The sequence below is a fragment of the Melanerpes formicivorus genome, unplaced genomic scaffold (assembly GCF_026170545.1).
Source record: "Melanerpes formicivorus ecotype bairdi unplaced genomic scaffold, bMelFor1.0.p_v2 SCAF_7, whole genome shotgun sequence".
NCBI classification, from domain to species: Eukaryota; Metazoa; Chordata; class Aves; order Piciformes; family Picidae; genus Melanerpes; species Melanerpes formicivorus.
This window is the reverse complement of record NW_027142359.1, coordinates 11725978-11739529: the sequence shown is the minus strand read 5'-3', so window position 1 is coordinate 11739529 and position 13552 is coordinate 11725978. Positions and strand designations below refer to the sequence as shown.

Here is a 13552-nt window from a genome sequence, read left to right as displayed (position 1 = left end):
TCTGACCCAGCTATCTGAGAAGTATTTTCACTTGAGAGAAGAATTTTGGGTTGGCCTGGCACAAACTGTGGTACCTACATAAAACCTGTCTAGTTCCTTCCAAGACTGAAATAGAGCCTCCAGGTCTTATTTTTACCTTTGCACCAGGTTCTCCTGGCATTCCTCTGGCACCATCAGCTCCAGGACGTCCCTGCAGAAACCCAATGGGCAAACATTTGAAAATGCAATGGAATCAGAGAATATTTAAGTATATTTAAATAGAAAGTATTTACCTAGGGTAGGATTGATCTATATTCTACCTACCCTCTTCCCAGCTTTTCCACTTGGACCAGGGGCACCTTGAACACCACGTGGACCCTGAATTTAAAGAGTTACATTCATGTCAGCAAAAAGCTAGTTAAACACTTCACCTCAAGAACAAGGTAAGATTTATTTTATACACAAAGCTGCAAGTTTATCCCCAAAGTAATCTGATTTCCAAATTCCCCTTAGTTTTATGCGAATATTGGTATCCAAACTAACCTCAGAACCACCAGCTTTAAAGCTAGTTTTCATAGGATGGCACTTTTGATGGCAGTCCTTTCAACAGAAGAGCTTCTTGTTCTCTTCTCATGGCTTTGATGAGCTCATTTCTGTGGTTTAAAAACCCTTCTTCCTCTCATGCCAAAATTATTTCAGTCACATAATAATTATTTGTCAAAAACTATAGAGTGTTTATTTCAGACCCTTAACTCATGCATTGACAACGGTTTAGCTGGTCAACAGCTCCAACGCTGTCTTAATTTAACACAGCAGAGTTTTAATTAGAGGGAGATGAAATTACCCCAGACTGCCCCACTTGTCAAACACATGTAACTTTCACTCAGAGATGTATGGGCATATGTTTCTGTGGAAGGACTCCCCTCCTCCATACAAATGCATCTTCTCCAGGTGAAAACAGCAATAGCAAAGACTAGCCAGCCAAAATTGCTAAGGAGGGAAAGAAAAAAGTACTCAAAATGTAAATAATCAAACTGGAAGACTGATCAGATGTTTGGAGTGTTTTTTGTTTGTCTGTGGCTTTTGTGGGGTTTTTTGGTTGGTATGTTTTGTTTGGGTTGGGTTTTTTTATTTTGTTTTGTTGTTGTTGCTTTGTTTTTTTTCCCCTGCAAATATCCATGTGGAGTTTTCAGACAGGCACTTCAGAATGTAGCAAATCCAAGATAACTCCTGATTCTGGCAAAATCATTGCTCCAGAGACTCCTACCATGATTTCTTTAAGGATCCCCTACTTCTTTCAGGTTTAAGCTAAAATATTTCAATGTGCTTCAGTGCTCTTTAACACCACCACACAGGAGTTGATGTAAGTCAGCTAGGCGAAAAGCATGCACTGACTCCTCAAGGCATTCTTGCTATGTCATGTCTTTCTTCAACATATCCTGTTTAAGCACCAACTAAATTCAACCTCCCTCACCTTCTGAGACCTGATAAGGTCAAAGCCCAAGGTCATACACTTGCAGAGTGACATATTGAACAATAAAAAGAGCCTGAAGTGGCAATATTAAAGCAGGTTTTCAAGTGACAACATTCCACATGTGATAATTACTCCGTGTTATGTAAAGATTATTACTTTCATATCTCAAAATGAACAATCAAGCTGTTGTATTAGGATAATGTTGTAATAGCTATTTTTCTTCCATTGCACACAAAAAGCATATAATTGATGGATGTCTTCTAAGTGACATGAATGCTTTTTCCTAAACATGCTCAAATATAAAAGGGACTCCTACTGTACCTGGGGACCTGGTTCACCACTGTCACCCTTAGCACCTGCTGCTCCAGGTCCACCCTTGATGACAAAAGGAAAATATATTGTTTAAATATACAAAACCCATCTTCAAATGAGTAAGCTATTTTCTATTTCTCTACATCAGTTACAGGGAGAAAAAAAACCCAAACAAATAATGCCCTTACTCATTACGAGATGTGAATCTGCAGATATACAATTGCCGAGAAACTAGGGCCTAACTGGCCCTAAAATCTATTACCAAAGACACAACTCTTCCTTCTGTATTAATATTTGAGAAATAAACATGAGCACAGTAAGATCATAAGCAATGCAAAAAGCAAGATAAATGAAAGCCGCTTCTTTCACTTCTCTGTGTTGCATAGAAAGTAACAGCATCTCAGAGTTCAATCCAAAGATCACTACAGTCAATGAAAAATACCTTGTCAAATCCTATCATGAACTTCAGTGATGTTTTATTCAAGGTGTTTGTGCATCAGGCCCTGAAGAAGTGGAAAATCTATATAACTGTTTCTCTTTACTATTGTTAAATGAGGATACAGATTTTTAGAGTAAGTTTTACTTATAAACAGGCCTAAAACAGATCTTCATCCAGTGTACCATACTGTACATGAATCTGGAGAACTAGTCAAAGTATGTTTGTGTTTTCATAATAGGGATCTCACAAACACAGACAAATCAAACAAAAAAAGATCTCAAGATGCTCACAGAGAATACAGGCTCAGGAGAAGAACACACTGGAGTTTACTACTATAGGCAAAAGAAATTTTGCATTTTTTCACCTCTGAAACAGGTTGTGACCAAATTTATTTAATAAGAAACAAATTCTGCAGGCTTTGAAGATTGATAATGCTTTATATTCCTCATTCAAAGAAAGAAGAGGTCTCATGGCTTGGCTTAGTGCTGAGTCTAACATTCTGGCGTGGAAAGATTCCCACTGGCCTTGCAGGTATTAAATCAGTCCTAAACAAATTGAAAATCAGCTCCTGAGCTGGTACTGGCAGTGGAGAGAACAGTGGCTTTGGTAGGTAGTAACTGTCTGTTTTGGCTTCCCTCCTGCAAGCTTTGTTTTTAATTCATACAACTGACTACATTTAATATCTGTAGGCAGAAATTTATATGCTATGTTAATTAAGCATGAGAACTACAGACTCTGTTGAAACTAGACTGGAGCTTTTACCCTTCTATGTTTATAACTTTTAATAACTGATATGTTTCTAAATGTATCTTATTGGCTACTAAATTAATTTACCAAAATACAATTAATATTAAGAATAAAAGCTCCAACTATTTAATTCTTAAAATAGGCTGGGCACACAAATAGTTGAGAGGCCAAAAACCTGCAGTTGCTTCTGGAATTGTAAGCCAAAAATGCTGCCAGATCAAAGAGTTGGATTTCTGTAGCCGCCTGGTGGCTTGGAAGCAAAATAACTTACTAATAATCATTAGTTTGTATACAGAAATTCATAAAGGCTTTTTAAACATGAAAGCATAAGAAGCCAGGTTATACCTCAGCTAAAGGGATAAAACTGCTGTCAGTATTATAGCAGTTTTTACAAAGGCATTCCTTGCTTGCAGCAGTTCTACAGTCATTTTGTCTGCATAGATCAAATGGGTTTACAGCCACTGCTTGAAGCAGTGCATTGATTTGTTAAATAGATACCCAGCCATGATCAGTCACAAGTCTCTGAGCCAAATTCTCTGCTTGGTTTCAATTATTTACTTTGGAACAATTACTTTAGAAAATAATTACTCTTGTATAGGTCTCTATGGTTTCAGTTTCCAGGCACCGAGTGAGATTCTGGTAGGATATTTAGCTAAAATTTACCTGAAAATGGTAAATTTCACTTAGATAAACAGACTGGGTTCACACAAAAAAATATCCCTTCAACAGCATGTAATTATGTCCAGCCAAGTTTCCCTTGTTCTTAAAACTGGTCACTAGAGGGAATAGCAGGGGGAGCCACTGAGGCAACGTTTCTTTTCTTTGTACTGCTGTAATTTCACACCATAGATGGTCGGGAACTTGGTAAGTGTATGGATTTTAATTGCTTATAGGAATGCTTCTTAAGGACATTCATGATTCAGCTTAAATAGTGAGCCATGGTCATTCTGCACATCTCTTGCTTTGATGCCTCCTGTAGAGTTTTGTGTTTACCAGAAGAAATGTTATAAATGCAAACGTAATCACTTATGCAAAACTATTCACCACTTCTGTAAGTCAACCAGTGTGTTCTATCCAAACATTCCACAACCCACAATAAAAAAAATCAAGTAGTGTTCAGGTTGGATTGCAGAACTTGTCCATGAATACAAAGTATGGCTTCAAGTCTATCAGTTTCTTCTCAAATAAAATAAGTAGAAATACAGAGGTGTAGGGCAAAGCCAGAATGAGGTCTATATGTTACTGTGTTCGTAAACCTATGGCTCCTGTTTTGTTTACATACCACAGGACCTGGTCTGCCAGTGAGTCCCATGGGACCAGGTGGACCTCTCATAGCAATCTGAGAAAACAAACAGAATAAAACAACAGGTATCATGAAAAAGCCACCAGTCAGCATGCAAATTCTATACTAATCCAATTTCATAATGCCTTAGAAAATAGGCCCCATCACTGACTCAGCTCTCAGTCAGTAAGGATAACTACTGTGGTAAGTTGATGCTAAGAGCTCTTTACTTCACATTCCGCATGATATAAAACAGAATCTTTTTTTGAAGGTGTATCCTTGTGGCGGTTCTGTTTGCAGACTCGTTGTGCTCACCCTAGCTTGCTGAAGAATAGCTTGTGCTTGAGCTTCCTGAGCTGAGATTGTTGGGCCCTTCTCACCATCTCCACCAAAGCGGAACTGCAAGTGTGAAAACAAGAAAAAGAGCTGGCATGGTAACTGAGGTGTTTCTCCTGCAGTCATATTATAATAAGAGTGGATTTTATTGGAAAGTCATGGAAAACCAATTGCTTTAAATCCCCACAGATGAGCACTTGACTTCCTCTAAATCAGAATTACCAAGCCTTCTACCATTTTAAAGGAGACCAAATGGTTTGTAGGGATCCACATACAGTGGAATCAACATTTCCAAAATATTTTTTAAAGCAAGAATACACAAACTCATTGTCTGCATGTGCTGACAAGTTGAACCCATTTTGATGGATTCAAGCCCCAGACATGATGTTGGAAGAGCCACGTCCCACAAAAGCTGCCTCCCACATGTTATGTGGTGTATTGAATGTATCTATGTGATGAGACAGTCTGCCACTGCTGGGTTTAGTTCCAGCTGTATACTCCTTTACAGTTTTAAGGGATGGCTTTCAAGGCAGTGATCAGGTCATCTGTCCTAAATGGATAGTGGCTTCTTAGTGGGACTTAAAAGTATGGAAAAGAAGTCTGGACAGCGGCTAAATGACTAGGCTGGAATGTGGAAGACATGAAGCCAACTTTTGCTTCCTAAGAAATTTGACTTGGTGAGACTCATTAACACCTAAAAATAAAGCTAGTGAAGTTTTCTGGAGTGACCAATAGATTAAGTATTAGTCCACTCCTTTAATGGAGCAAACTGAAAAGGCAACTTTTCCTCTGATGGCACAGCAATTCCAGATGGAAGAATGATTTGGGAATAATTGCCCTGAGGGGTAGTAGCATTTCCCCATCAACTCATTACTGATAAATAAATACATATATTGTACAGTCAGCTATGATAACAGAACTTGCTGCAAGCATAGCTTATTAGCTTATTTTAATAAGCTGCCAATGACTGCTTCATAAATAGAAAATAACTTTACAAAATCATCCTTTCCTCATTGATACTGATGGAGTCCTTCCTTCTGTATCAGACACTGCACAACTACAGCTCCAGGACTTTTCACTTACTTTGCTTTACTTAGCAAACTGCTACCCTTTCATTTACAATTGGTTTATCAATTCTTCGGGCTGGTAGTCCTTGTCAGACCATACTCACTCATACACTTAGGAATAATGAATTCCATGCACATAGTACTTCTCATACCACAAAGCTGCAAGATACTTTAACAGCTTTGGGCTTGTTCCTCCACCTGCTAAAACAGATGGTGTTTTGCTTTGATTCCAGTGGGAGCAAAGCTGGCTGTGTGCATAGATTTCTATTCAAAAGATGCACTGACTTTTCAAAGAGGACTGAAGCTCAATTTTAAGCATGGAATACTTAAAATTCTCCATGTCAAAAAGACTCGGAAGCACACATGCCTGCAGGGAGTACGTACCCTTTGCACAACAGCAAACTCCTTGTTTAGGACATATAGTTACAAATAATAGATACTGTTGAAAACAGGAGGATTTCAGTGACTGCAATACTTCATGTAGGCTCCAAACTGACAGTCACACAGGAGCTAAAGCATATGTTTTGTTTGAGAGAAAAAAGCTACAACATGATCTTCAAATGCTTATACCATACAAGAAACTTTATATGATCTTTATATGCACAGATAAAATCAGATGAGGAAAGGAATCTACTACATACTTCTTACAACTTACCGGCAACATTAACATGGTACCTGGGGGACCTGCCAAACCATCAGCACCAGGGAGACCAGGGCGACCAGGTGGACCCTAAGACAACAAAGGGATGAAAGAAAAAAGGGATGAGAACAAGACAGCTATATAAGATAAACCCTTTGAGTCACTCATACTTACCCTGGTGTTCATGATGCACTCTGAGGCAAGTCATTTGGGATTGTTATTCATTATTAGTAAGGTAATTAAAGAGCAGAATTTGGGGAAGACACTCAGCAATAGGGAAGAAAGCTGCTCTCTTTAATTATTTTACTTAAATATTGTATTTAAAAATGGAGTCTAGAGTACCCAATTACACAAGCTCTGCTCATGATTTCATAGGTTGTGCTGAGATTTGCACTGTGTTCCAGTGTTTGATTTATTTGATATAGGAAACTAACTCTACTGATTTTCTGTAAACTTTTTGAGTTGGCTTTATTTTCAAAAGCTACATATGGTCTTCAGCTATGAGTTGAAATCTCTTTTTTATGAACTATAATTCTCTCTCATAGTTTAGGAAGAGCTAAGCTGGAATTGAAGAAAGATACTAACGTGCATAACTGACACTCAACGATTATTGATCCATCATGGTGCACAGGTAAGTACTGCTGCTATCACAACAGTTAGATTTAGAACTGCATCTTTCCTTCCAGTGATCTGCATGCTGCATCTTTATTAGCTGAAGTTGTTAAGGGCAGGAAGGACCTGCATCAGGAGTGCCGATTCGCCTGCAGCAGATCTGACAAGCAAAGTACTTATTCACCAGAACAACTCTCTTGCAGGGTTGCAATGACAGAACAACAAACATTGAACTGTTTTAAATGGCTCCTTCTGCTGCTCAGATGCGGAACAAAATAATAGGAAAGTTGATCCAAAACATGTAAGACTAAAATTATAGCTTACATTTCAATTATCTATATGTCTGGATAGAGTTCTTATGCAGCATGCTATTTAATATGGCAAATTAATTCTGCCAAGAGCTAAGTATTATCTATCATTCATCATCTCCATGTGTACTCTGATTCTGCAGAGTTTGTTTTCTCTGTATCTCTACACGCTATAGCTAAGGGCAGAGTGATTTTCTTTAAAAATCCCCCTGAAATGTTGTACTTATTACTTTGCTATATTTTACAATAATTAACATCAAAACAGAGGAACAAATACAAATAGGAACTTAGCCTTCTTCCTCTATTTACATAACATTTTTCTACCACTTAGGAAGTATTTGTCCAGATACTCATTTCATTTGCTCGGCTGTGTAAATCAGTCTCAGTTACACTGAAATTTCTCAACCTAAGTGTATGCATTTCAGATCAGCATCTAACCCACTTACTCTTGTAGAAATTAGTGCAAGACATACCATGAATATCCAGCAGGATCTGTTTATTGACTTACCCTTTCACCAGGGTCACCTGGAGGACCAACAGGACCTTGTAGACCTGGGGGACCTGTAAGACCCTATGGAAAATGAATGACATTGTTATGCTGAATGCTTGCAGCATATTTGAACTATTTTTTCTCAGGAAAATTTCACCCAACACGTATTTGGCTACACTCTTCTGTAAGGTAGCATACTTCTCTTGCCTGCCAAAGTTTGAAATGCATGTGCACCTGGCTTGCAGAATGCTGTCCTTGAAAGGCTAGAGTTGACCCTTTCTTATTTCCTCCTAAAAATGCAATATATCATTTAGGAACTATGTCAAGACAAATATTAACTGTGTTAACTCATTAAGGCCAAAACACAGTGGATAAATCAAATGCAATAAAAGGAAATGGTGAATAATCTACTTACAGCAGGTCCTCTTGGTCCTGGTGGTCCCTCAATGAGCATACCCTAGGGGGGGGATAAAAAAAGAGTAAATCTGTCATGTCTTGGAGAACTACACAAAAAACCTTTTTAGCTGAACTGAAAAGATAGCTTTGTTTTGTTAAACTTTTCTGTGGATCTTGTCTCTGCAGTTACTAGAAGTGGAATGGGAATGGTGTGGTTTTTAGAAGGAGAAAGACTTTGAGACTGGAGGGATCTCACAGTACTCCATTGAAAATAACTTATTTAAAGAAACTGAAGTGTGCAACTCTGGCTTTTTCTATGTTGTGGATCTTACAGCACCCCCTAGACCCTTTTTTTCGGTGTAGATGCTAGTCCCTATTTTAGATCATAGTAAGGCCTCACTTGTACTAGGCTTTCTATGGGAAGAAGGATTGGACAAGGAAGCCTGAAGTTAGCTGTAGTGAACAATGCTGAATATGAGCAGTGAATATCTCTTTAGTACCATGGATGCAAACTAAATCTATTTTGCAATGGTTCAAAGAAGGCATGCATTTCATGAGCTAACACATTCTTCAGCTTCTCCACAGATGATGATTGAGAGGTCACAATCTTAACTTGTAACACATTCATTAATTTTGGTGAACAGCAACTTAGGCAAATGCTAATCCTGGGATATGAATACAGAATTACAAGGGAGCTTTTGGATCACAGAATCCAGACCTTTCATATTTAGGTAACAATAACACATCATGGCATTTTATCAGGCTTTACTTAAGCTCATTTTTACCCCCTTGATTAAACTTTCAATTCTGTTTGGGTTCAATATATATTTGAAAGCAGTCCTTGAAAATTCTAAAAGAGTAAACCACACTGTCATTCAGCTTCTGCCAGATATTATAATATTATTACTTTTGTATAATTGATTTTTAAAAAAATTGTTATATTTTAATTTCTATCAAACATGATGCTAGAGTATAACTTTGTCCTGCTATTTAAAGATGAGAAAAATTTTGTAAGCTGATGATCTATTATGACCAAGTTGTGAGCTCTGAAGCATTTAATTAAACTTGTAGCAGTTTGATTGCATCAGCAAAGGTCAAACATGCAAGCTTTTATTTAACCTCTCAGAGGGACTTCCTTGTCCTTGCTGAAAGGTGTAGTGAAAGTTACCTGTGCCTAATCTGGAAGCTCTCTCTGCAGTGCTGTCCTAGCAGTAGTTAGTAAATGGCCTGAAGAGCAGACCTATGCTCTGTTTTCCTCTTCTCAAAACAATTGCCCTTGTTTTAAGGAGCATGTGGTTTGTCCTTTGTGTAACCATAAGTGGAGGCTGAACAGGCTACTGTCCTCACTTTATACCATCCATACTGCAGGTGGTTGTTTCAGAGAACATGGATAATGTTACGGTCATCCTACCATGAACAATATGGTTTGATAATGATGTTTCAGCAGCGTACATACATAGCGCTACAGAAAAACTCACCCACATATATACTTACAGGTTCAATCACAGCTGGTTCTCCCTTTTGGCCTTTTTCTCCATAAGCCCCATGTCCAGTCACCTGGGCAGTAAAAACAGCCCCAAAAAGGAGAGTAAGTAGAAGGTTTAAAGATCAGGTACAATAAAGAATTGCAGCAACCTGTAACTGAAAGCTAACGCTGGAATTGATTGGTGCTGTGAAAAATACATCAGCAGGCACAAATCATATCAATCAGAAATGGAAAATGCAGAAATTGCATGCAGATTTTTCTAATTATTTAATATTATCAACTTGTAGTTTTTCAGTAGGTTGCATCCCATAATTTGAATTAGGACTTTGGACTTTCGTATCTAAGTCACAAAGTTGTTTCTTTTCTTATTTGAATGGACATATTCTGGGCAATTAACAATGATTCTTCATGGCTTCCTTAGTTAAGCTAGCCTAAAGTAAGCTGGAAAGAAAGATCCCTTTATCCCATATGGACAGTACCTTTCAAGCTCCTTTTTTGATTCATTAGACATCCACACCATATAAATTAGTCTGAGAAAAGTCTGTGATTTGATGAAATAAATGAGAAAGGAGTTAACTGGTCATAAATCGATGTCTTTGGAAATATCTATCCCTTTCCAAAAATTTCTAGGTACTGAGGATGTTTCATATTGTCTTTTTTATCAAAAGTTGAGCTTCACTTGTTCCAAATACATCCATATGTCATGGGAAAATAATATAACCTCGCTGGTTCAGCAGAGGAGAATTGAAATAAAGCTGGTACAAGTCAGTGCCTGGGTTCCATCTTAAGCTTCCTGACTCCTTCAGTTTTGTACCAAGGTGTTTTAGGTTGAAATTTACACCAGGTGATAGAGTCTACACTGTCATTCGATTAATGCATGCACAAATGGTGCCTTATGGGCTCTTTGCTTTGCAGATAATCTGACATTTTCTGTGTCATTCTGCCACAGTGTCCCTACCAGGGCTAGAAGGAAAAAAAGTCACCTTGTATCACATTGCATTGATAAGGATCATGAAAAAATACAATGACCCCAAAAGGGTTTAAAAAAGGAGTGATAAATGAGAGAAGTATGGGTTTCAAGGTTGGCAGAGAAAGGAACATCACAAAACTTGCTGTCATTGATTGGATACTTTTTAAACTGAAGATTGAGTCTCTGAGGAACAAATAAAGACTGAGCAAATGCTGTAAACAAAATTCTCCATTCCTACTATATTCAGGGCATTTCAAATTAAAAATCCAAGTGGGAATTAATTTAGCTTTCAGTCTTAGTCACATTAGTTTGGGGTTTTTTGCAGCTTCCATAGCCTAGTAAACTGGTAAATGAGGATCCTGGCACAACTAAAGGAAAACTAAAGCCTTGCTGTTAAGACTGTGATCAAGTCAGAGGGAAAGAAAGAGCTATAAAACACACACACACAAAAAACATGATTCACAGGACCCACCACACCATCCCATCTTCCTTTATGTATACTGAGCCATTAGGTCACTCCTGCAAGGTCATAATCCTGTCACCACTGACTAAGCTTATTTTTATGACAGGGTTCAGACTTTCACCTTCCTACTCATGAAGTAGAAGACAATCTTAACACTTACATGCATTTTAACTTCTTAGGGGAATCATGTAAAAATATTAATACAGTGCTTGCACCTGCATTACAACTTAACATTCTTTCCAGCTTTAGCTCTAGTTAAGAAAGAATTTTAAAACTCTTCATTTTTGGATTTTCACCTCTTCCTTCTTTTCCCTCCCATCTTCAACCCTCCCTTACTTCCTCCCCCAAGAGACAAAACCCTTTACATTTAACTAAAAGTTCAGAATGACTAAAACAAGAGGATGGGCTCTGTGCAAAGCCTATCAAAAGTGAGAATACACTTAATCTGTACAAGCAGCTTTGGATCAGGGACTGCATAACAGGATGGCTAAATTCAATTAGTCTGCATTATGTCCCCAGTAAACTTACGCTGGTTTCTGTGAAATCGGTCTCTGCAGGAACACCTGGACCAAACTCCTCATTAGTGGTATCAGTTGGCTTCTCTTCATATTCTTTATATTCATAAAAATCATATTCGCCTAAATCTCCATCTACCAGCAGATCAGATTCACTGATGTCTACTCCTCTGCTTCCATATTCAGTCTCCTCAGCTTTTTTATCATAATCCTCTCCAGTTATGTATTCTTCAGCAAACACTTCTTCAACAGGATTTTGCTATTCATACCAGTAGCAAAGATTTGGGAACAGGAGGAATACGTGTGTTATTGTTAGTAAAGCAACGTAAGCATATGCTGATCCACCATGATGACTTGTCAACAGAAGAAAAAGCAGTACAACTACAGCACATTGTCTTTTAATTAGAGTCTGAAGGACTGGAAGTCTTTCAGAGTAATTAAAAGGTCTTTGTATAAGCAGTACAAAGAAGTAATGTTTTCATACACCTTTCAGATTAATTTTATAACCATTTGAATTCAGTATCCAGGAAGCTAAGTGCACTGCTTGCTCAATGTTCCTTTAGTGACCAACACAGCTAGATGTGCCTGCTTGCTTTCGTGCTCACAAATATTCGTGAATGAAACATGATAAATTCAGATGTTTTTACTCTAACAATGTACAGGAAGGGAAAGCAACATTTTACAGTTAAGCTCAGCCTTCCTCGTGATTTTGTGTCTATAAATAACAATGCCGAACTAAATGTTTCAACTTTTACTAATGATTTTTCAGCACATTTATCACTTTAAGTCATGGTTCATGTGTGTCATGGCAATTTACACACTTTTTCTTTTCCTCATCAAATTCTACCTGCTAAATTCAGTTTCATCTTCAGGTATGTTAACTGTCAAATGAAGCAATCAACATACAAGCACCAAAGCAGTTTACAAGAATGCTGTATTTGAGATGTACAAAACCACTGGGGGGGGGAAGAGAGATTGCTATATTCTGTTACAGAGGTTTCCTGAAAGGATAATTTTGAAGAAATCAAGTATTTAGGTACTGCTAATATGAGTTGCTAGACAAGAGGAACTAGTATGATCTTAAAAAAAAAAAAAATATGAAGAAGCTAATCAAGATATCTTGATCTAATCATGATATCTAATTATATTGCAATTAAAATAGAAGGTCAGGTTCTGACTTAACAGTTGCCTAATTCCATTACCTACAGCACTATGGCTTTGCCTAACAGCTAAACTAAATGCAGATCTGAACCAATTCTAAGCCAAATTTTGCCCTTAAGCAGAACTTTCACTAAGGAGAGCATTTAGCACTCTGGACCTCTCTTGTTACTACCCTACTACTTCAAACTGGCCTCTCATTGCCCAAAAAGCAGAATGATTTAAATATGCTTCTGTCAATCAACTTATGAGAAGTAAACATGAGATGTACCACAAGAACACTACAATGGAATGAATAAAATATACCTTAAATCACCTTTACCTTCCAACGTACATAGGAGTAACAAAAACAAACCAAAACCAAAACCAACCAACCCCCACAAAAACCTAAAGTAAAACAAACCGACCAACCAAACAAAGAAAAAACTAAAAACCCAGCCAAAAACTAACCAAAATTCCTCAATAAATGGGAACTCTCTTCTTTTTCACTTTTCAAATGCTCAGAGAAGGGAGAGGGTTAGTTTTGTACATCTTTTAAGCAACATATCTTAATTTTGAAAGGAGAATGTAAAAGAAAAATGAAAAGAGTATTTCTTTTAATCAGTCATCATTTTGTAAGAATTAGCATTCATTAATATGCAAGCATATTAATCAACACTGGCTTAGCTGTAGCACTCTTAAAATAATGCTTAGACCTGTCATTGTGGCTTTCTGCTAACATGGTCGCTAAATATGTCAAAATAATCATTGTATTTGGCAATTCCAAATAAATTTCATCTAAGTAGAGCCTCAGTGAAAAGCAAATAATTTAGTTTTGTTAGCTGACAAACTCTTAAAAGGAACTGATGGCTTCTGACTCAACTTAAATATTCTGCTGC

General features: G+C 37.5%; 1 protein-coding gene across 4 annotated transcripts in view; it reads right to left on the bottom strand.

Annotated features, from left to right (window-relative positions):
* The window catches only part of COL11A1 (collagen type XI alpha 1 chain), a 127238-nt gene that overhangs the window by 72127 nt on the left and 41559 nt on the right, over positions 1–13552 (bottom strand). For all 4 annotated transcript variants that reach the window (XM_068140998.1, XM_068140999.1, XM_068141000.1 and 1 more), the window contains 10 exons: positions 11530–11775; positions 9577–9639; positions 8102–8143; positions 7705–7767; positions 6292–6366; positions 4549–4632; positions 4234–4290; positions 1775–1828; positions 304–357; positions 137–190 (listed from right to left, as the gene is read on the bottom strand). In XM_068140998.1, the coding sequence (XP_067997099.1) occupies positions 137–190; positions 304–357; positions 1775–1828; positions 4234–4290; positions 4549–4632; positions 6292–6366; positions 7705–7767; positions 8102–8143; positions 9577–9639; positions 11530–11775 (792 nt within the window). The remainder of the gene's footprint in view (positions 1–136; positions 191–303; positions 358–1774; positions 1829–4233; positions 4291–4548; positions 4633–6291; positions 6367–7704; positions 7768–8101; positions 8144–9576; positions 9640–11529; positions 11776–13552) is intronic.